At 39.0% G+C, this 24,918-nt stretch overlaps 1 protein-coding gene across 2 annotated transcripts; it reads right to left on the bottom strand.

The window, feature by feature from the left end:
* Window positions 1–2,064: 2,064 nt before the first annotated feature.
* Window positions 2,065–24,594, bottom strand: LOC108705501 (SLAM family member 9-like). Of its 2 annotated transcripts, XM_041574455.1 has the most exons (10): window positions 24,492–24,594; window positions 24,271–24,383; window positions 18,876–19,190; window positions 18,165–18,425; window positions 16,948–17,063; window positions 9,763–9,819; window positions 8,538–8,594; window positions 6,287–6,343; window positions 5,291–5,363; window positions 2,065–2,494 (listed from the first exon to the last, which is right to left on the bottom strand). In XM_041574455.1, exons 2-9 carry the CDS (start codon window positions 24,323–24,325, stop codon window positions 5,295–5,297), a joined length of 987 nt encoding a protein of 328 aa, XP_041430389.1. In that variant the 5' UTR covers window positions 24,326–24,383; window positions 24,492–24,594; the 3' UTR covers window positions 2,065–2,494; window positions 5,291–5,294. The 2 variants fall into 2 exon arrangements, with proteins under 2 accessions (XP_041430389.1, XP_041430390.1); XM_041574456.1 differs by lacking the exon at window positions 6,287–6,343.
* Window positions 24,595–24,918: the final 324 nt, after the last annotated feature.

Genomic DNA, 24,918 nt, shown 5'->3' with positions numbered 1-24,918 from the left:
CTGGTACCAGTAGTAAATCCTCACAGATCCATAGACCCTTTTCAATCCATTGTTATATTGTTTAAAATTGTATGTGTTATGTTGAAATTGTTATTTCACTGCTCTCATTGCATTGCTTATATATTTTCTTGTTAATATATACAATTTCTACATATCTAAATATTGTGTGGTTTATTGGCTTTTACATTGGCTATAGTAATCACTGCTACCGCAGTCCCAAGGATTTGTATGCCCACCAGTATCTGGTTCTAGCCCTGGGTGGAGGCACTTAATTTATCCAAACCCCACAAATCTCCTACTTAGAGAAGGCTGGGGATTTATTATGTTAGTGCCCCAGTGTGGCCCTGGATATTAGTGCCAAGAAAGGGTTACAGAACATATATGTAGCCTATGTCATAACCACATTCAGTAGGCTTTTTTAGTAGGACAATCCATTAATTCTATATTAGCAACACATTGTAATATTTGTCACCTTGCTTGAGTTTTTATTAGATTTGTCACTTCCCAGCTTTGATGATTTGATGATTTGCCACTGGGATTCAAGGCAAAGGGTCACCTTTAAACTTTTAGTATGATGCAGACAGTTGTATTCCGATACAGTTTGCAGTTGGTCTTCATTATTCATTTTGGAGTTTTTCGATTTATAGGATAATGAAGAAAACTGCACATGCACATGTAGTGCGTCAATAAAAACTAAATTTATTCACACTGGAAGGCTCTCCAGTTTTCTTCAATATCCTATGATACTACTGTGGAGATAGCTACTCTACTAAGCTATTGATGAGCCTGACCATAAGTCATCTGGAGGATCGGTTGGGAATTAATTGAATATATCGTTTTTTGATTTATTTAGCTTTTTGTTCAGCAGCTGCTTAGTCTTATTACTAGTCTATTATTAGTCTAATGAAGTCTAATTGATCCTAGCAACCAGGCAGTGATTTGAATGAGAGACTGGAAGATGAATAGGTGAGGAGCTGAATAGAAAGAGAAGAGATAAAACGTAGCAAGAACAGTAAAATTGTAGCCTCAGACCAATCCTTTTTCTGGTTGTTGGGGGTCAGCGACTCCCATTTGAAAGCTGAAAAGAGGCATTAAAGGTAGGTAAATAATTCAAAATTGTAAAAAAATAAAAATAAAACTTGTGAGCAGCTGAATAAATACTACAAAGAAGCCATTCTATAACATACTAATTGTTAACTTAAAGGGATCCTGTCATCGGAAAACATGTTTTTTTCAAAATACATCAGTTAATAGTGCTACTCCAGCAGAATTCTGCACTGAAATCCATTTCTCAAAAGATCAAACAGATTTTTTTATATTCAATTTTATAATCTGACATGGGGCTAGACATATTGTCAATTTCCCAGCTGCCCCTGGTCATGTGACTTGTGCCTGCACTTTTGGAGAGAAATGCTTTCTGCAGGCTGCTGTTTTTCCTTCTCAATGTAACTGAATGTGTCTCAGTGGGACCTGGATTTTACTATTGAGTGTTGTTCTTAGATCTACCAGGCAGCTGTTATCTTGTGTTAGGGAGCTGCTATCTGGTTACCTTCCCATTGTTCTGTTGTTTGGCTGCTGGGGGGGAAAAGGGAGGGGGTAATTTCACTCCAACTTGCAGTACAGCAGTAAAGAGTGATTGAAGTTTATCAGAGCACAAGTCACATGACTTGGGGCAGTTGGGAAATTGACAATATGCCTAGCCCCATGTCAGATTTCAAAATAGAATGTAAAAAAAATCTGTTTGCTCTTTTGAGAAATGGATTTCAGTGCAGAATTCTGCTGGAGCAGCACTATTAACTGATGTGTTTTGGAAAAAAACATGTTTTTCCATGACAGTATCCCATTAATTATTAACTACCCCCCCCCTTTAAGCAGGAGTATGCTAAAATGAACATTATATTGGCCTGTTTGCAATCCTGCAGTGCAGTGTACTTGTACCTTGTAGCTGATCCAGGCAGTGGCCTCATTCTTTCCTTCCCATGTCTCTTACCACATCGCATTCAATCTCAGTCTCACTTTTTTCAGTTCACTTGGTTTCAGATATTTTTCTGATATTTTATTTTATTTTTGACTTTTATTTTTATTTATTTTTTTAAGATTACATTTTATTGTTCTATGTTGCTTTTCATGTGGGAGGTGGAGTCAACTTTTTATTCCTGACTCCTGCATGAAGAGCATGAACAGCAGATATTGATTGTGCAGATTAGTATACAGTATATATATTTCAGGCAATGTTTCAGGGTTTATCTTCCCTGCCTGGAAACAGATCATAATATTTATCAGCTCAGAAAAAGGGGGAGTGTCACCTCAAAGATACAGCAGCCAAGCAAAAGTGCAACGTAGAGTCCAAAAGAAGTCCCCCTCTTTTCTTATAGTCGCCTTTTAAAAATCATGCGATATATTTCAGGTTGAATATTTCCCCGGATTGAAAAGTTTTCTATTATACCATAATGCAGTCTGGGATCTGGCATCTCTTCTTAAACAAACCGATACCCTTTAAAAAGAGTTAAAACAGACATATAAATGTCATATACAAACATATCACAAAAGGGTGTGCATAGACCTCTGTCTGAGCTACAAGGTACATCCCAAAATGAAAGGTTTATATTCTCTGTTCAGGCCCCTTGGCCACAATGTATCAAGTTAATGCAAGACATTTCTTTTGTTTTAAGTTTTCAGTAGGGATGCAATGAATCCACTATTTTGGATTCGGACGAACCTCCGAATCCTTCTTGAAAGATTCGCCGAATAACGAATCCGAATCCTAATTTGCATGTGCAAATTAGGGGTGGGAAGGGGAAAACATTTTTTGCTTCCTTGTTTAGTGACAAAAATTCACACGATTTCCCTCCCGCCCCTAATTTGCATATGCAAATTAGGATTCGGATTCGGTTCTGCCAGGCAGAAGGATTCGGCCAAATCTGAATCCTGCTGATGAAGGCCGAATCCCGAATCCTGGATTCGGTGCATCCCTTGTTTTCAGGCAATCACCAGCCCTTCTTAGATTCGGAACACTATCAATAACTTGAAACTTGTTACACTGGGCACTGTCCAGGCAGGAATATGTCCCTAATTACATTTCTTTGTGGGTCAATATCTGTCCCTTAGGTTTCACCCCCTCTTATAGGCCATTGGGGAAGATTCTTGGCACATGCCAGTGTTTGTGCAAAATTCTTGAAACATGATTATTAGCCGATGTATACTTGCTTACAAAGGCCATGTTTTTGTTTTCTTTAGCTTTATCTTGTGATTCTAATAAACTTACACTGGGAGCCTCCTGAACTTGTTCCATACTTTGGTGTATAGTCTCCAGGGTCAGACTGGGCCAGCGGGATACTGGAAAAAAATCCGGTGGCCCCGATCCAGACCCAATCCCTGCCTGCCCTCCCCTGGGGATGCTAAGCAGGAAGCAACAGGGACTTCGGGGGGCCCGTGGGCCTCCGCACCCCAGTCCGACCCTGATAGAATCTGTTTTTGAAACATGTTAACATTTCTCTGGCCCTTTCAGAATATAAATTGGGATCAGATACGATCCTTTTTATTCTGGCTAGCTGAGCGTTTCCGATAAACGTGGGTGGAAAGCTGTCAAAGTGTAGCAGTGTATTGTGATCAGTGGGCTTCTCGTACCAATCAGGGCTTAATATGCCATTTTTTGTTGGAGATTTTTAAATCAAGGAAAGACATGGATTCAACCATTCCTGAAACTGTAGTAATGTATTACTAGTACCATTGCAAATTATGAACAAACCTAAGTATAGCGAGGCTAAAATTAGGGATGCACCAAATCCAGGATTCGGTTTGGGATTCGGCCAAGGTTCGGCCTTTTTCAGAAGGATTCGGATTCGGTTGAATCTTTGTGCCTGGCCTTGATCAAGGAGAAAAGTCTGTTCTGTAGTGTTGTACAATGTGTTGTGTAAAGCAGCTCCTACAGCTTGCATCCCCATTTCATGTGATATAGAGGTGTATAAGCTGCCTACATCTACATTTGCCTGGTGATCTTATCAATATCATTTTAATGATGAAACCTGTTGATTAAGGAGAAGGATAGAGGAAATATTATATACTTATATTATATACTGATGTAGGCTTGTTGTAATAGAGGTTTGTTGTCTCACTGAGTAGTTTTGTTGCTGCCTCCTTGTTCCCATTGTATAATGAGCACTTGAGCCTCTTCCCCCCTCTCCTCTGTCACTTCTGTGGTCCTGGAAGGTTTCTTCTAAAACAAAGTGGAGCTTGAAAAATCCTGGGAACTGCGCTCTATAGCTCCAGCGATGACTTTCCTGGTCCTGGCGTTCCACCCTTGTGTGTAGTCTTAGACTCTATTGTATGGGGAATTGGCACTAACTGATGGTGTCACACAGCTCCTGCTCCGTCCAGCGATAGACCGACTCTATAGTCCTCTGATTCACGCTGGCACTAAATCACAAGAGGGTTATATATATATTATATATATTCTCAAACAGGACTTAGTGATTCGAGTTCTCTTTCAATCTCCTTGTTCCTTTGAATTCCCTTTAATATTCAGAAGACGATCAAACCAGCATTTCTTCAGTATTTGCTCATAATTATGTTTAAAACCAGTGTTCTCGGTGAAAAGGGTTGGGACGCAGATTAACTTTCAGTACTCTGAGAATCCTTTGTTGTGGAATTTAGTTCAAGGCCAACTAAGCAGTTTTTGGGGTTTTTTTCCAACAATCTCTGCAGATTTTTCTTACCAGGGATCCAAAGGAAGTCACTGTTTCCTCTGTCCAGACCAATAATCCTTGCAATAACCTCCTCAGTGTGGGCTGAAGTTAACCCTTGTAGCTCCGATGTGTTCATTTGTGTTTGTGCACATGCAAGCACAACATCCAAAATTAAAAACCTTTTGCCAATAGTATAAAATAAATGGCACTGCAGCACTCCTGGTTTCCAAGGTGAAAAACTGATTTATTTTGGTGACATTTCAGGCAACATTTAGGGCCTTATCTTGCCCTTTATCAAGCCTGTCTGGGAATACAGCTCACACACTATTTATCCCCTTGGAAAAAAGGGGAGTGCATCATACTAGAACCCACCCAAATGTACCCAGTTCAAGTCCAAGTTCCCATCTTTTCTTATTGTTCCCTTTTAAAATCAGTCCCTTATTGGATCCATAGTGATCCTGGTATGGTGGGATGATTGTGCCTCTATATTGTGAAATAAATGGTACAAATAATACCAACATGTGATATATCAGTGATTGGTTTTCTGACATGAGGCAGTTACATAACAAATATTTAATTAGACCACAGAATCTGATATTACTCACCTAGCTACAGATATCTCTTTATTTCCACATAGGTTTTTACTGGACATAACAAAGGCTCTGGTATCATCAAGTTCTGTAAAAGCAAATGAGTGTTACAGAGACTGTACTTGAGAAATGCCAAGGGGCAGATGTATTATCAGCAGAGGGCTATAAGTAAGAAAAGGGAGATATTTTTCCAAGATCATCTTTTTTCAAAAAAAAAAAGTCTGCCATCTAAACCCTGGTGTGCTTTTTATTTTCTTTTAAAAACACAATTATGGGGAAAATCCAGCAAAAAGGAAAAAAACAATCAACCTCCCATAGGGACAGTGGCCGTGCTGGGGCACAAGCAAATACATACGAATGAGTAGGCTCAACGAATGAGTAGGCTCCCAGTGCAGGGGGCACAGCACACAATGGGGGTAATTTATCAACACTGGGCATTTTTGCCCATGGGCAGTAACTCATGGCAACCAATCAAATCAGATTTATCAAGGGTCGAAGTGAAAATTCGAATTTCGAGCTCACAAGAAAACTTTGGGCGACTTCGGAAACCGAATCGACGCGTGTGCTTAGCGCCAGCGATTTTTCATTTTAGCCAGAAGGCATTCAGGGAGATTGGTCATCGCAAAGACGAGGCGATTAGTCGACAGGCGACTAAATCTCCCCGAAACGCCCAGTGTGACCTTACTCTTAAAGGTGAACAACCCCTTTAAGTCATTCTTAAGACCAGAAACACACAGGGCTGAATCACAGCTTGCTGATAAACACAGGCCGCGTATCAGTCCCTATGGCTGGAAGCACTGCATCGGCTAGAGTGCATGCACATGGAGCCAAGGCTGTAATACAGGCACAGAAGAACACATGTTTGATATATTGTTATATAATATATAGTTTGCATTACATATAAAGCAGTGTCTGTGTATCATGTGTGACTTTATGGACATTGCAGCAGGTATGGGAAAGAGGTCCCTGTATAACAGAGAGAACATTTGTAGAGCAGAGATCACGTTTTACCTCATCTGTTCTCTCCTGTGGAAACGCCTGAATAGCAATATATGTAATATCTTCCTTCTGGCAAATAAAACAAGATTTTATTATTTGCTTGAGACTAAATAATGTGACATTTTCCCTGATAAATAACTTATTTCCCAAGTAATCAGTGACTGACAGGCAGGGATAACAGGACAAGACAAAGTAGGTAAAGAAAGAGAAGCTTTTCAATAGGCCGTGAGGTCCCAGTGAAGAAACAGAAGAGTTACACAAATGTCTATTTAGGGCCCTCGGGCTTTCTGCAGGAATGTACCAAGAGAGGAGACAGGTGAGAATCCCTACAATCAGATAATAAAACTGCAAGGGCATAAGGGCCAGTAATAGAAAAGCAAATGATTAAAAAAAAACTAAAAATTAACAATAAAGACCAATTGAAAAGTTGCTTATAATGGCCATTCTATAACATACTAAAAAAATTTCATAACCTGCCAAATTTTGTAAAATGGACATGGTATTTAGGGAGTGCGGCCACAAAAATGGGCATGGTCAAAAATTTTGCTGTTTGCTCTTTTTTTTGTCCCTCTTTCTATTTCCAAAATGTTGGGCGGTATACTGTTCTAAAGAACACTATAACAACTGTCACTTCTGTTACAGGAGTGAGAGGCGGACTTACAAAGAATTTACAGGCAGACAGACATTGAATTCAATGGCAATTATTACATATATATATATATATATAGATATAGATATATATATAGATATAGATATATATATAGATATATATAGTCAACTACAAGAGGTCCTCTGCACTCAACCCATTATCAATATATTTAAGACAGAGACATTTTGTGCTACTGCTACTGAAAAATGCCTTACCCTTTAAACAACACAGGGATTGTTTGTCCATATATTGCAATATATTTAAGATGAACAACTACGTCAAAGTCATCCCATATCTGGCCAGATGAAAATTAAGCGTAGGACTGGCCAGATATGGGATGACTTTGACGTAGTTGTTCAGCTTAAATATATTGCAATATATGGACAAACAATCCCTGTGTTGTTTAAAGGGTAAGGCATTTTTCAGTAGCAGTAGCACAAAATGTCTCTGTCTTAAATATATTGATAATGGGTTGAGTGCAGAGGACTCTTGTATTTGACTATATGTATTTTGTGGTCACACCCTCATTGCACCCCCGCCTAATGGTTTTAAAAAATAGTGGTGAGCACAACTTTCCCTTGTTTGTTATAGTTATACAGGAGCAGTGCAGGGCCGCTCCGGCCATGAGGCAAGGTGAGAATCTTGCCTCAGGCGGCACGGAGCGACCAGTTACCAGGGGCGGCAAAAAGCCGCCTCTGGTAACTTTAAGAGCCGAATTTCCGGTTTTTAAAACAGAAATTCGGCTCTTCTAGCGCAGCGAGCGCAATAGCGCTCACTGCACTAGCGATGCGGCCCCTCCTCCACCCGCTCCGACGCTGGTAGTTAGAAGAGCGGAGCAGGAGGAGGGGCGGCATTGGGGCTGCTGCCTCAGGCGGCAGCAGCCCCTGGAACATGCCTGGAGCAGTGACCAGCTCCATGTTGTAGCTCCCACCCCTCCCAGCTATAGTCAGGTGATCCCACTGGTGTCTAATAAAAGGGCAGCCAAGTTTGGGAGTTTTACTTTGAAAGCAGCGAGTAAGTTGCAGGTAAAACTTAGTCCCTTTGTAAAATGTATAATTAAGCAATTGAATTCTTAATGAATCAGATGAAAATTAAGCGTAGGACTGGCCAGATATGGGATGAGTGTGACGTAGTTGTTCAGCTTAAATATATTGCAATATATGGACAAATAATCCCTGTGTTGTTTAAAGGGTAAGGCATTTTTCAGTAGCAGTAGCACAAAACGTCTCTGTCTTAAATATATTGATAATGGGTTGAGTGCAGAGGACTCTTGTATTTGACTATATGTATTTTGTGGTCACACCCTCATTGCACCCCCGCCTAATGGTTTTAAAAAATAGTGGTGAGCACAACTTTCTCTTGTTTGTTATATATATATATATATATATATATATATATATATATATATATATATATATATATATATATATATATATATATATATATATATATATATATAAAAATATAAAAAATATATTATATAATATATAGTTTGCATTACATATAAAGCAGTGTCTGTGTATCATGTGTGACTTTATGGACATTGCAGCAGGTATGGGAGAGAGGTCCCTGTATAACAGAGAGAACATTTGTAGAGCAGAGATCACGTTTTACCTCATCTGTTCTTTTCTGTGGAAAGGCCTGGATATCACTATATGTAATATCTTCCTTCTGGAAAATAAAACAAGATTTTATTATTTGCTTGAGACTAAATAATGTGACATTTGCCCTGATAAATAACTAATTTCCCAAGTAATCAGTGACTGACAGGCAGGGATAACAGGACAGGACAAAGTAGGTAAAGAAAGAGAAGCTTTTCAATAGGCCGTGAGGTCCCAGTGGAGAAACAGAAGAGTTACACAAATGTCTATTTAGGGCCCTCGGGCTTTCTGCAGGAATGTACCAAGAGAGGAGACAGGTGAGAATCCCTACAATCAGATAATAAAACTGCAAGGGCATAAGGGCCAGTAATAGAAAGGCAAATAATTAAAAAAAAAAATATTAAAAATAAACAATAAAGACCAATTGAAAAGTTGCTTATAATACACAAAAGCTATGAATATCTCGTAAATTATATCCTTATAAACGGTGAGTTCTGATGTCATCAGTTATAAACGGTGAGTTCTGATGTCATTTCTGTCACATGACTCACTGAAACTTGTGTATTATAATAAATAAAGTACCCCCAGTTGTAAAATATGAGGATATTAGAAGTTACCTCGGAGTTCCATGACCTGTATAAAAACACTCGGCCTTCGGCCTCGTACTTTTATATGGTCATGGAACTCCTCTGTAACTTATAATATCCTTATATTTTACAAGAGGGGAACTTTATTCACTATATAATGGCCATTCTATAACATACTAAAAACAATTCATAACCTGTCAAATTTTGTAAAATGTACATGGTATTTAGGGAGTGCGGCCACAAAAATGGGCATGGTCAAAAATTTTTCCTGCTTGGTCTTTTTTGTCCCTCTTTCTATTTCCAAAATGTTGGGCGGTATACTGTTCTAAAGAACACTATAACAACTGTCACTTCTGTTACAGGAGTGAGAGGCGGACTTACAAAGAATTTACAGGCAGACAGACATTGAATTCAATGGCAATTATTATATATATATATATATATATATATATATATATATATATATATATATATATATATATATATATATATAAAAATATAAAAAATATATTGTTATATAATATATAGTTTGCATTACATATAAAGCAGTGTCTGTGTATCATGTGTGACTTTATGGACATTGCAGCAGGTATGGGAGAGAGGTCCCTGTATAACAGAGAGAACATTTGTAGAGCAGAGATCACTTCTTACCTCATTTGTTCTCCCCTGTGGAAAGGACTGAATATCACTATATGTAATATCTTCCTTCTGGAAAATTAAACAAGATTTTATTATTAGCTTGAGACTAAATAATGTGACATTTTCCCTGATAAATAAATCATTTTCCAAGTAATCAGTGACTGACAGGCAGGGATAACAGGACAGGACAAAGTAGGTAAAGAAAGAGAAGCTTAGTGAAGCCCAGTGAAGAAAAAGAAGAGTTTGGGGCCCGGGCTTTCTGCAGGAATGTACCAAGTGAGGAGAGAGGTAAGAATCCCTACAATCAGACAAAAAAACTGAAAGGCCATAAGGATCAGTAATTAGGGAAATAATAAAGGGTAACCATAACAACCAATGATATGAGCAATAAATGCCACTCGCTGACTGGCTGTTATGGGTTACAAGTCATGGTGCAAATTTGTATAAAATTAGTAAAAAAGGTAATAAAACAAGTAATATTAAATCAAATGGCAGATTTATTAAGGTATTTACTTTTATACTCATATTTTACACCATTATTTTATAACATAAACCGTTCAAGTGAATGGGAAAAATTCAGGCAGTGAGTAAATTCTGGCAGTATTGGATGTGTACAAACGGGGGGTAAAAAGCCTCAATAAATGATCACCTAGTTACACAGTATTTTCATGCATCTGCTGCTTTTTGCACTGGAATTTTGGAATTAATGGAAAATGTTTATATCAAAATATAATATACGGCTTGATAAATCCAGTGTGATGATATGACAATGTGTGGTGGTGAGACAGTGTGGGGTATCTGATTCCTGTTTGATTATCAAACTCCTTACTAGTCAGTTGCAGCAACTGTCACAAAAGAAGATATAAACCAGTGTATGGAGATGGAACAAAGTAAAAAGAAATGTGTATGTGGAGATGGTGATAGTTGAACAACTGCCAATCAGTGATCTTCTCTATCATTTTGGAGGAAACTGAATAAAAATTGAGTTTTGAGCATTTAGAGAGTATTAGAAACTCGACTAAACTCACTTCTAAAAAACCCAGACATTTATTATAAAATACAAATTGAGAATACTTGAACAAAAATTTCCTTGAAAAGCTCGAAAACCATGAATGTTGGAATCTCAACAAACGAAAAACCACAATAGGATTATTCAATGATTTATGTGCTTGGGACAAACTCCCATTGACTTCTACACTCTTGACTGCTTTTAGCTGGAGAGGTTTTCGTTTGTTAGTGTTTTTTCTCTTTTCGACTTTTGATAAATCATGAAAAAAGAAAAATTTTATACTTTATTTTATACTTTATAAAATAAAATAAATTTTCTTTTTCTTTAGTCCGGAAGGCAGCACAGATACTAATGGGTTAAGTCCCAATCATGAATAATTAATCAGCCTACAATTACCCACCTCAGTACCTCCTTCCCCAGTGTTATATACAAGCCAATGAAAAAAAACAAGCCAAAACACTATAGAATGCTTATAATTTTATTCAGGGAGGGAAAGAATGTGCTACCTTCTGGACTAAAGAAAAAGAAAATTTGGGTAAGTATAAATTTCTTTTCCTTAGTCCTCCAGGCAGCACAGATACTAATGGGATCTAGCAAGCTAGTATAACCAGGGTGGGTTTAAGGATCTTGAAGTACTGCCTCCAAAGGCCAAAGGCTGCATCATTCAAGGCTGCTAAGTCAAGGGGGCCGATTCACTAACTTCGAGTGAAGGATTCGAAGTAAAAAAACTTTGAATTTCGAAGTTTTTTTTGGGCTACTTCGACCATCGAATGGGCTACTTCGACCTTCGACTATGACTACAACTTCGAATCGAAGGATTCGAAGTAAAAATCGTTCGACTATTCGACCATTCGATAGTCGAAGTACTGTCTCTTTAAAAAAAACTAGTTTTTAGTTCGGCATCTAAAAGCTACCAAAGTCAATGTTAGCCTATGGGGAAGGTCCCCATAGGCTTGGCTAACTTTTTTTGATCGAAGGATATTCCTTCGATCGTTGGATTTAAATCCTTCGAATCGTTTGATTCGAAGGATTTAATCGTTCGATCGAAGGAATAATCCTTCGATCGTACTATCTGCGCTAAATCCTTCGACTTCGATATTTGAAGTCGAAAGATTTTAGTTCCTAGTCGAATATCGAGGGTTAATTATCCCTCGATATTCGACCCTTACTGAATCGGCCCCAAGGCGTTAGAATCTTGTAAATGTAGAAATGCTGCTCCATGTGGCTGCTTTACAGATTTCTTCCAAACTCAAGGCTGACTTTTCTGCCCAAGACGTAGCAACTGCTCTTGTTGAATGAGCTCTTAATTGATCAGGAGTATCTTTTCCCAAAGAAGTATAGGCCAAAGAAATCGTATTCTTCACCCAGGCTTCAATAGTGGATTTTGCAACCTTGTTTCCTTTCGACTTCCCCATAAAGGAAATAAAAAGATGTTCCGAGTCTCTGAAGCTTTTTGTTCTCTCGATATAAATAGACAGACATCTTCTTACATCTAGCTTATTAAGCTCTTCTTCCTCCACAGTGGAAGGCACCGGAAAAAAAGATGGAAGTATAATTTGAGCATTAATATTTTGCGTAGAAGGAACTTTTGGTCTAAAAAAAGGTAGAGCTCTGAGTACCACTTTTTCTGGAAAGAATAAAGTATATGGTGGATTAGCTGCCAATGCTTGCAACTCTCCTACCCTTCTGGCAGATATTAATGCAACTAGAAACGCCGTCTTCCATGCCAAAAGCTTTTGACTAATAGAATCCAAGGGCTCAAAAGGATGTTTGCATAATGCTGACAATACCAAATTGAGATCCCATGCTGCCACAGGAATTTTTACTCATGGCCTCAACCTCATCATTCCTTTAATAAAACGCTTGATCAAAGGATCTGAAGTTAAAACTCTAGAAGTAATAGCTGAGATGGCTGCTAAATGGTCCTTTAAAGTAGCCGGCTTCAACCCTTTGTCAAATCCGTCCTGCAGAAATTGTAAGATCCCTGCCACCGGACAAGTCATAGACTGAAAATCTCTCTGGACACATCAAGAACTGAAGATCTTCCAAACTTTATTGTAAACTTTAGAAGTGGACTGTTTACGAGAATGTAGCAGTGTTTTTACAACTTCCTGAGAGAGGCCTTGATTAATTAACAAGTACTTGTCAAATTCCATGCTGCCAGTTTCCATTTGGATGGATTTGGATGACACATCTGCCCTTGTACTAACAGATCTCTCCTCTTTGGCAGTATCCAATACGTCCCCTTGTATAGAACCATCAGGTCTGTGAACCAAACTCCTTGGCCAAAAGAGTGCTATCAAAATGATTGATGCCTGTTCGTGCTTGATCTGCTTCACTACTCTCTGTATCATGGCCAGAGGTGGAAAAATGTAGGCTTTCTTGAAATTCCATGGAAAAGACATTGCATCCAGGAAGTTTGGGTTCTCCAGTCTTGACAAGGAACAAAATTTGCCCACCTTCTTGTTGTGCCATCAGGTCTATCTGAGGCATTCCCCACCTCTTGACAATATCCAGAAACACTTGCTGATTCAGTTCCCATTCTTTTTGGTCTATGATCTACCTGCTGAGATGATCTGCAAGACAGTTCTCTGACCCCTTTATGTAAACTGCTTTGATCAACTTCAAATTCTCTTCCGCCCAGAACATCAACTTCTGGCATTCCCTCATTAGTAAATGAGCTCTCGTTCCTCCTTGGCGATTTATGTAAGATACTGTTATTATGTTGTCTGATTGGACCATCACTTCCTGGTTCTTCACTCTTGAAACTCTTCAACGCCAGGCGAACTGCCCTGAGCTTTCTGAAATTTGAAGATTGACTCCTTTCCCAGGATGACCACTTCCCTTGGACTACCTTGCTTCCAAGGTGAGCACCCCAACCTAATGCGGATGCATCCGTTGTTATTATTTGATATTTCAGAAGATGAAAGGGCATTCCAATTCTCAAGTTGTCCAGATTTATCCACCATTTCAGAGATTTCTTCAGGGATACTGACAGTCTCATGAAATGATCTAGAGATTGTATCGACTTGTCCCAACTGCACAGAATTTCCTTCTGCAACTTCCTCATATGAACTCTTACCCAAGGTACTGCTTCTATAGAAGCAGTCATCAGACCTAACAATCTCATGGACTGACGAATTGGCATTTTTCGATATTGCAGAAACTCCTTCACTAATGACATTATTGTTGTTATCTTCTCTGGAGGAAGAAAGATTCTCATCTGTAACCTATCTAACTGTAGTCCCAGAAATTTTATTGAAGTGGAAGGCTGCAGCATCAATTTTTCTAAATTGATTATTCACCCATGCGACTCCAGAATATTCAATGCTTTCTTCAAGTGGTGATTCGTCTGCTCCAGACTCTCGGCTTTTAGCAGCCAATCGTCTAAATATGGCACCACGAAGACACCTTGCTCCCTCAGTGCTGCTGCTAGAACCACAATCACCTCGGTAAATATTCTCGGAGCTGAAGTTATCCCAAATTGTAAGGCTCTGAATTGGAAATGATGAATCTTGCCTTTTTCCCAAACTGCCACGCGTGTATACTTCCTGCTGAGAGGATGAATGGGTATATGAAGGTATGCGTCCTTTAGATCTATCGTAACCAGCAGATCTCCTTGTTGTAGGATATTTATTGTGGATTTGATGGTTTCAATTCAGAACTTTTCTTTCCTTACAAACTGGTTGAGAAACTTCAGATCCACCACTAATCTGAAAGAGCCGTTTTGTTTGGGAACCAAGAAAACTGTTGAGTAGACACCCATCTTTATTTCCTCTTGAGGAACTGGTTCCAACACTTTCTTTACTAGAAATTGCCTTATTGCCATTAAAATAGCTTCTTGTTTTATTGGGTCTTGTCTTTTTGTTATGCAGAATTTGTGCAAAGGTTTTTTCATGAAATGCTATGCGATAACCATCTTTTATTATATTTAACACCATGCGTCGGAAGTTGTTTGTTGCCAGATGGGGAAAAATAAAGTCAGTCTCCCCCCAACTTCCTCTTGATTTCTGGCGTCAGAAATTAGGTGATTTAATCTGACTGGAGTCTTTCTTCTGACTAAATTCCTTTGCTGCCAATTTGGACTTTAAGACTCTGTTCCGGAACTTGTCTCTATTCTCTCCGTCTCTGAAAGGTCTCCTGCCTCTAGAAGACTGTGGAGAGAATCTTCTTGTAGAGGAGCAAAAAACTGTTTCTTTTGAGCCTTGGGCCTGTCTTGTGGAAGTGTCTTCCCTTTTCCTGTTACTAGGCTTTCTAGCAATTTGTCCAAAGAAGAACCAAATAGTTTTCCAGGTTCAAAGGGCATTGAGATAAGCTTATTCTTAGAAGCTACAGTAGATCAGCCGTCCAAGCCTTTAGCCATAGAGCTCTTCCACCTGATGTAGATAGAGACATGGTTCTTGCTCCCAACTTAAAAGACTCCACCGCCACATCACATAAATAATCTGTAGCTAGCTTTATCGGGTAAAGCATATCCAGGAGATCATCTCTGGAAGTTCCTGTATCAATATCCTCTTCTAAATCATTTAACCAGCATTTTAATGATCTGGAAACAGAAATGGCCACTAATGACGGTTTACACACATTGGCCCCAGCTAAATAAGACCTTCTTAGGGCACATTCCGCTCTTTTATCCATAGGATCTTTTAATGCACTCTCTTCAACTGGAATCGTAGTGCGTTTAAATAATCTGTCAACTGCCGTGTCAACTTTCGGGGGCTCTTCCCACTCCGCTACCTCTGATGACTCAAAGGGAAACATCTGTTTGAATCTTTTAATCATTTTCGGCTTTTTCCCCGGATTTTTCCATTCATCAGAAAAAATCTGTTTCAAAGAATCATGTATTGGAAAACAAATTTGTTTCTTTTCAGAAAAGAAAGGTAAAGCCGATTTATTCCCAGACTCTGTTGTCACCGATTTTGGGCAAACCATTTTCCTGACTTCTTTCAGTAGTCTAGGCATCTTTTCCACATAAAATAAATACATATCTTTATTTTTAGTGGTTGAAGTAGAAGAGGAAAGTTCAGAAGAACCTATTTCACCCAATTCAGTCTCTGATTCAGACCCACTCACAGCTCTGGAATGACTAGGCACTGATCTTGACTTATGAAAAGCTCCAATTGACTTTTCCATAATATCGTTAAACCAAGACATAAATTCATCCATTTTATCTTGGCTCGGGTTGGTACAGGCCTGGCAGCTGTTTGATGCCCATCCCTCAGGAATTGGTCGAGCACCAATACCTTACCAGCATCAGAAAAAAAGGCCTCCATCCCTTTAAACTCACCCTCAGGTAGTTCCCCATGCGGCCATCAAACACCTCAGTGCCTGGATATTCGCCTACATGGCCCCTAGGACTTGTGCAATGGTATGGCGCAGGAAAAAGAACACTGGGGAAGGAGGTACTGAGGTGGGTAATTGTAGGCTGATTAATTATTCATGATTGTGTTTTTTTCCTGTGCTACAGGGATGGTGAGGGACTTAACCCATTAGTATCTGTGCTGCCTGGAGGACTAAGGAAATTACAGTTTTCCAATAATGGGAAAAAAAAACTTTGAATATTTCCATATAAACCTGAATCGTGAAAATGAAAAAAAAAAATATGAACATTCGTAAACCCGCTAAAGTGCCTCTAGTGCGCTTACAAACACATATCTTTTTGCCTCCACTGAAGTCCCTAGTACTTTAATTTGTTATAGATAAAGGTGCTGTTGAACTATGACTCACTCTTTATTATGTATTAATTGAGTGAATGCATTTGCACTATTTGCACTTTAATAGAGGAAATTGAAATGGTTGGTTTATACACATTCCGCACTGTATTTTAGGTCAGCTAAAGTAGTTGTTAAACTATCACCATCTCCACAAACTAAAGACTGATGGTATAAATCATAAATATATACGATTATATTCAATACATTATTTTTTTTCTATATTTTTGTCCCAAAGCTTTAAGCGCTGGTTTATCTTCTTGCATTGATGTGAGGCTTCTGGAGAAGAACTGCTTCAAACAGCTTGGGAGAAAATAGGTTTTTGTTTTAATGGGCATCTGCCGGATTTATTATCCTGTTTAGATGAGATTGGGGTTTGGAGATGCCCTGGGGTATCTAATCCAGATGTATATGCTGTGAGTGTAACAGATGGGATACTGGAAAGCTATGATGTGCTATGCAGAGTCACTGAATTACCTTTTTATTCTCTCTTCTCATTCTTACACACAGAAAAACAACTGCTGCAAGTACAAGGGCAGCAAATCCAGGAGCAATCATCATTGCTACCTGAAGCCTTTCATTTTCTGCATTAACTAAGAAAGAACAACAACAAAGCAAATATCATGTTAAAACATATTAAAATAGGGTACTAGAGAGAAATAACTCACAAGGGGATGTGTATTTTCAATATTCAAAGACAAATGGGAAATTAGAACAGTTAAAGGACAAGTAAACCTTTAAAAAAGGTGAATGTAAAATTGTTGAGAGTGCTATTCTAAGCACTTTTGCAATGTACATTCATTATTTATTTAGTTTTCATTCCAAGATATTAAGGGATACATGTACTGTTAATATGAATGAATTTTGTTACAACAGCGCCACCTGCTGGTCAGTTTCCCACCAGTCTGACCACTAAGTAGTCAAGGAAGTTGAGAATAAGGAAGCAGAGCTGAACGGATCCACAGGATCAGAGATATTCAGCTAAAAAATAATTTTATTGGTAGAAAAGTTAAAAATATTGCTGCATCTCCATCCACCCTATGCGTTTCACACCCCTCAGTGTGCTTAGTCATGGGCTCGAGAGCTGACTTTCTGTAAATGGAAGTTCTACTCTGCTGGTGCAATAGAGCTCTAAGCATTAGTGGCTTCACCAATAAAGAGTGTGGAGCAGGAGAGGGGGAGTGTCAGGTGCCCCAGAAACAGTACTGGGCCTGCAGCAATTTATAGAGAGCAAAATACAATAAGCTATGAGCCACATACTGCAGGTTTATTTGCACATTGCACTCTGTATTCTCTTATGTAAATGAACCCTAAAATATAAACTTCACTTAGCGCAGAATGATTCTCATAGTAAACATATTTGCCCTGCACGTGTTTATATTTATAAAGCTGGACAAGATCGGTGCATTTAATGTACAAGCAGTATTGCAAGAGCTTTCTATAAATAGCACATAATCGCACATCACACGTTTTGCATCTCTTAGTACTTGTATAATGTATATACTCCCAGTAAATTATTTCTCCCATGTCCTTCATGTTTCCTCCGCTTTAAAACTCTAAAGAATATGGTGACTTTCTAGCCTTTTAATGTCTGTGTAAGACTGCATTTGCTTCATCTGTTGGGACTTTACTCCTCAATAATGTCACTTTTAGAAACTAAGTTTAGTCTGGTGCTGGGGTTCTATCATACGTACCTTTCCTTTCTATAACAACAGTGGAATTATTCTCTTGTGCAGGATTTTGTACCAAGCAGAGAAATGTCATTGTCTCATTGGGTGATGAGATTTGGATTGTGCTCCCATGTGCATAGTGATGATACTCAGAGTTCTTATCTCTGTACTTCCAACTGTAGGACAGGGCCGGTGAGTCTGATGGGACGGAACAGTGAAGGGTATAATCACATTGGCCGTCTCCTTTGCACTCTTCTCTCTTTATTTCTGGCTTGGGCACAAGGTCTGTGATTGTAAACAGATCAATTATTCTAAAAGATCATATTCAGGAATACATTTACTGTGTTAAACTCAGTACAAATGATCCTGGCTCTCTGTCTGCCCATTCCCATCCCACCTGTCTTCTCCATTATGCTTCTATTCTCCCTTTATTTCTGGCTTGGGTTAAAGGTCTGTCATAAAAAATATATAATTTATTACAAACATCCATCATCCGTATTTAGGAATATGCAAGTTTATAACTTTCTCTAGTGACCCTTAACTTGAGCAAAGTTTCCCAGGAAGTGAAGTAATATTATACCTCTGTTTTATTCATTCTTTATCAATATTATTGCACTATTACTGAGAGACAGCATATCACTCATTCTCCAACCCTGTGATGTTTAATAAAATCTTATTTTTGTGTATTCAGCATGTTGGCTCCATGTGCATAGGAAGTGCCTATGTTATACTTACTGAATACTGTGAGATTATGAGATATTTCATGTTTTGTGTATTCAGTGTCATAAATAAGTGCAGTGTAGATCCCAGTATCCTCCATTGTCAGGTTTGTGATCGTTAATGTGATTCCATTATGAGACCATTCCATGCGGCTGTGGAACTCCTTCCTGATGATACTAAACTTTTGGTTTCTAAAGTCGGCCACTTTTACGCTGCGTCCATTAAATGAAAAATCCCAAATTGCTTCTATAACTGGAAATGACAGACTGCATGGCAGCAGGACAGACCCATATTCACAGCCGATCACTGGAGAAGGTCCATTCCCTGTTACTGGTCACACAATAAAGATAGAAAGAAAGAATAGGAAAGAATAGGAAACGATTAGCACTTATATGGGTCCTTCTTAGCCATAAACATAAGTCAGATATTAGCTTGTGAATAGCAGGGACAAAACACTATACAGTATACTGCAAGGGAATTGGGAACATCTTTATCTTGGGATCTTGATTTACTAGTCTAGTGAAAAAAATAGATTCCTGCTGAATATACTTTTTGCCTATCGATATAATCACGAAAAATCTATTACTTGTTATTTTATAAGTTAAACATGGCAAACTGGGGAAGTGAAGTTACTCCACATTTGGTCCTTAAGCAGTAGATCATTCGATTTCCAGTGTATGAACCCCCATAGCCTTTTGTTGTGACTGTTTTGTTAGCAGAGGAACATATGCTGGTGGATTATCTGTGAAGTGGGAATCTAATTATCTATTTCACAAGGAACAAACATGAGAAGGTTCAGTCCCGTTTAGCTAAAGAAAAAGCGAAAACCATCAATTTTTCATAGTTAAAGCAATAGGCAAAAAGTATGGTCAGCTCAAGCCCAACTACACTCATGTTGAACAACTACCCCTTTAATTTACTACAAAGCCAACACAGTTTTTTTTTTTTTAAAGTTTTTATTTTAGAATTTTTCACACATAAAACATAAACATATGTATGTATGCACAACACGCCACATTCCCTGAATATCCCATCCACAGGGCGATATATTAGAACCGCAGGGAAAGTCATTACACATTTATCAACATATTACTAAGCAATCAAATCTCCTACATGCTCCCACATTTTGAGTTATTGGCTCTATAAGATTCAACTGATCTATTTGTATCAATTGTCCCTCTGGGTATATTGTAAGTCTCTTATATACTTAATTCCCAACCATGCCCACCATTGAGTGGCTGGCACGCTCAGCAAATGTTGTAATCCTGGATTTCGCCATAGAGGAGCATGTGGCGAGTAAGACTGTACGCCTTTTGTCCGAAGCATTTTCTGGGCTGTTGTCCAAGCTTTTAAAGTGGTCTTCATGGACATTGTAAGATTTTGGTGTGTCCCCCCCCTATATGGCAAGACACGTAAAGCCTCCAGTGAACCCATTACCGTAGCTTCCATCACTGTGAGTACTGCAATTCAAACCACCATCACACTGTCACCATAACAGATGCCAAATAGTACATTTGAAGGTCTGGCTGAGCTAGTCCCCCAGTAGTAGTATCCCTCTGTAATGAGTGTATGCTAATTCTAGGGGCTTTTTTACTCCATAAGAATGAAATAATTAGGGAGTTCACCTGTTTAAAAGAAGGCCTTGGTTAGCCAACATGGGGTATTTCTAAACACAACAATTTGGGAAAATACTTCATTTTTACTAAGGTTAACCCAACCCATCAGAGATAAAGGAAGCCCCTCCCAGTGCATAAATTTGGTTTTCATGTCAGCCATAATGGGATCCACATTGTGCGATTTGTATTGCTTAATCTCTCGAGTAACCACTAAGCTTGTCTACCCACTTCAGGGATGTATCCAGGTTGGAGAAGCTCTTCGCTTCCTGGTCTATGGCATACAGATTGGACTTGTGCCAGTTTATCTTAACCCCTGCATACAGACCAAACTCAGTTATCAAGTCTAATGCACTTTGTAAAGCCGGCCCCGGGTTTTCTAAGTACAATAACATGTCATCTGCGTAAAGGGATATCTTTTCACAGAGATTACCCCTTCTTAACCCTTGAATAGTGTTAGTATTGCAGATAGTTTCAGTTAGTGGTTCTATAGCTAGGCAGAACAGGAATGGGGAGAGTGGGCATCCCTGTCTTGTTCCTCTCATAAGTGGGAAGGGTAATGAAAGCATTTTATTAGCACGTATCTGGGCCGTGGGGGAAGAGTATAGTGCTCGTATCCATTTAATATAACGGGGGCCAAATCCATATCTCTTAAGAAGCTCCCAGAGAAAGGTCCACTCAACATAGTCGAATGCTTTCTCTGCGTCTAACGAATCGATCACTCTCTTCTCACTGTTTTCATGTGTTATCTTGAGGTTAGTAAAGAGTCTCCGCACATTTATGTCCGTGGCCTTGCCTGGGATAAATCCCGTTTGGTCTGAATGGACCAAACTAGACATAAAAGGCTTCAGCTGGTTAGCTAAAATCTTGGCAATTATTTTGGCGTCAATTGATTAATGAAATTGGCCTGTAGGAGGAGCACTGAGATAGGTCCTTCCCTTTTTTTGGAATGATAACTATTACAGCTTTAGACATATCAGTTTCAGCTATTTTGTTGAATTGCAATGTCAAATGGGGTACTATATCTTCAATATGTTTCTTGTAGAATCCAGAGGGAAGCCCATCGGGGCCTGGGGCTTAACCTATAGAAAGGTCCAGAAACTGCATTTTTTACCTCCTCGTTTGTGATTGGGGCATTTAGAATGGCTTGGGATTCCAGGCTTTTTTAATGGGAAATCATCGTCATCATTTAGAACATTATCTGACCTATCAATGCACCCTCAAACAGGTTAAGAAGGATTCCTCAGTGTTCAACTATTCTTTCTTCATTCCTATTACATGTCACACTGACTGATCTTTATGCTATGAAAAATATCACATGGTTCAATGGTTTAAGGGCACCCCTATCCTAGTTAACAGTGTAAACTTTATAATTACACCAAATGACTATTTTTTATGTTGCCAACTGGAGAAGAGGCGCTTAAGGGGAGATATGATAACTATGTATAAATATATAAGGGGATCATATAATAATCTCTCTAATGATTTATTTACCAGCAGAGGTTTCCAGAAGATATGCCTTGAAATTAGAAGAAATGCGCTTCATATTAAGGTACTAACATGCTTCTCTTTCTCTCTAAAGTGGTTGTACTGGCAGGTACATTAGACAGCTTTAAAGGATAAGTAAACCTTTAAAACAAGTGAATATAAAATTGATGAGAGTGCTATTCTAAGCACTTTTGTAATGTACATTCATTATTTATTTTCTTTTAATTCCCAGATATTAAGGGATACATGTACTGTTAATATGAATGAATTTTGTTACAACAGCGCCACCTGCTGGTCAGTTTCCCACCAGTCTGACCAGCAAGTAGTCAAGGAAGTTGTCAGGAGAGAGAAAGAGACTGCTCTGATGTTCTTCTGCTTAGAAAAATAATTAGAAACCTTTCTCAAATCTTTCCTAAGCAGAAGAACATCAGAGCAGCCTCTTTCTTTCTCCTGACAACTTCCTTGACTACTTGCTGGTCAGACTGGTGGGAAACTGACCAGCAGGAAATTGGCACGCGTCAAAATTGTCGCTGCATAAAAATCGGCACGCGTTGAAATTATTTGGACTCCCATGTAATATAATGCATTTGGACAAAATAGTCGCATGCAGTGTTGGACTGGCCCAGCGGGGTAATGGAAAAAAAACCCGGTGGGCCCCGACCCTCATGGGCCTCCACTGGGCCAGACCCCCTCTCCCGATGATAATAAAAAAATGTATTTTTCGGCGCCAGTTTGCGCATGCACAGGGCGACGTTCGCACAGGTGCGTCAATCTGAGCGCACGTCACAGCGGAGGGGTGGCGTTCGCGCATGCGCGCCTAACGTTCACTTTCACAGTAAGGAGGTGGCACGGGGGAAGCAGGTAAGGAGGTGGCCCCTGGGCCCCCAGTCCGACCCTGGTCGCATGTATAAAAATTGTCGCATGCTTCAAAATTATTTTTAAGCCCATGGACAATGCATTTCACAATTTTTTTTGCCGTTTTCCGTAAACCGAAATGGGACAGATTCGCCCATCACTCGTTTATACTGCAGACTAGGGAAGGAGCAAGATTTGTGGTTTTTCAGCCCCTTGGCTTTCACATTAATCAGACTTGCTGTGTTAATCACCTGTCAACCCAAAACTGTTTCCTCTGCCAAAGGTGTGGACTAATAGAGCCCACATTCTGGTTGGGGAAAAACTTTTTTTAAATGCCCCCTGCACCCTAGTGTTGTCATTTTTAAGTGAAACTTCTCCTTTAACTCCAATGTAATTTTCTCTTCCCATTGACTCCAATGCATTTCAGTAAAATGTTGTAAATTTTTCCAGTTTCACAAATGTTTTCAGTAAAGCAAAACACACAAGTTCATTGCTGTGTATATCTGTGATCCTCATACTAATGGAAATTCTAGTGTTTACAAGATGCATTGTCCTGGGGACATGACCATGGTTACATGAAATAGTGTCTGTTCACAAAATACAAACAACAAGTTTGTATTAACTGGTTGACTGGTTACCAGTTCCACAAACTAAAGGGGGTAATGTAACCCCAACTCCGAGGTAGGCTCCTGTTCTAGTAACTAATAGCAGCCAATCATCAAAAAGCATTTACTAAACTGTCATTTGGTTGCCATTAATAAGTGGCAATAAAACTTTGCACACGCTTTGGCATTGCCCTGATTTTCTTTTGAAATACGGGACGAGAGGTATGCCAACCATGATAACCACACTTCTGCTATTAACTGAACAGAAAATGTTAAAGGAAAACTATTCCCCCAGAATGAATAACCAGCAGATATTTGGAGTTATAGTTTTCGTTTAAGTCAATCACACGAATCCCAGTAAAGTTTACAATCGAATGTCCTCATATACAAACACACAAAACCAGTACAACTCCCAGTATGGTTTTAAGTGGGAAGAAACGGAGAAAACACAGAATGAGATCTTACCCACTTCAGCAAGTGCTTTGGATGTAAAAATAAACACTGTGCTAGAAAGCAATTACCTCCCTCCGTACAAGTTATAGCTGTTCATTTATAACTCATTTTTATAAAAATCATGCAAAATTGAATGTCAGTTGGGAACAATTAGGAAAAGCAGGTTTTGGAGAAGAGCGGAAATAAACTGGAGAAAGCTAATGGGATCCCATAATCCTCTGCTTGCCAGTGAGAAACAGCAGAGGAGCAATCGGGGACAGGCGGTAGCTACAGTATGTTATTATGATATTATTAGAAGCTGCCTGGTATCCCAGGGGGACAGGTTGGAAAGGTTATAGTATGTATTCAATACAGCAAATACCAGTAACACTGTTGTTTTGTTGCTCAGACACTTACCAACTCTAATGTATAAGAGCAGTGAGAGAAAAAATATTCGTTCAATGTCTTTCATCTTCTTGTTCAACTACCAGAAAGGACACAGGATGGTCAATCAATTCCAGAGAAATACCCTGGGAATTATAAAAGATTTAGAAAAATGAGAAATTCCGTCCTGAGAAAAAGAAATGAATGTTCAGATAGTTTCCTTAAAAGTGATACGCCTGAATTACCGTACTCACCTACTGGGGTTGGGCAACGTTGCCTTTGTTCGAGTGCATTTAGCAGTTTGAAGTTCTCTACAGATCTGCTGAACTGAAAGCAAACAGGTGAGATATTATATCACTGAGAGACAGGGCAGGGCTTGCACTAAATCGAAACACACTTGAGGGAATAAGGAAGTATTAACAGGCTACTCTGGCTTTTGTTATTCAAGCCCTATTTATTTAACTGGATCAAGAATTGTCCATGAAATACTGAAAAATAGAACATCCCTTCATTTAGTTTGGTGGCGTATAAGTATTAGCTTTAGGGTAAAAGAAAATTCTCTTATTACTGGGAACGGGATAGAAATGTTTATAATAATTGCAACTGTCTGTTAATGCAGGATTTGAAGGGAGGCACATTTACTACAATAACAATTTGTGAAGTTTTAGAGTTTTCTGGAAC

The sequence above is a fragment of the Xenopus laevis genome, chromosome 8S (genome assembly GCF_017654675.1).
Source record: "Xenopus laevis strain J_2021 chromosome 8S, Xenopus_laevis_v10.1, whole genome shotgun sequence".
Taxonomy (NCBI): Eukaryota; Metazoa; Chordata; class Amphibia; order Anura; family Pipidae; genus Xenopus; species Xenopus laevis.
Note: the sequence above shows the minus strand (reverse complement) of the source record. Positions and strands in the feature narration are given on the sequence as shown.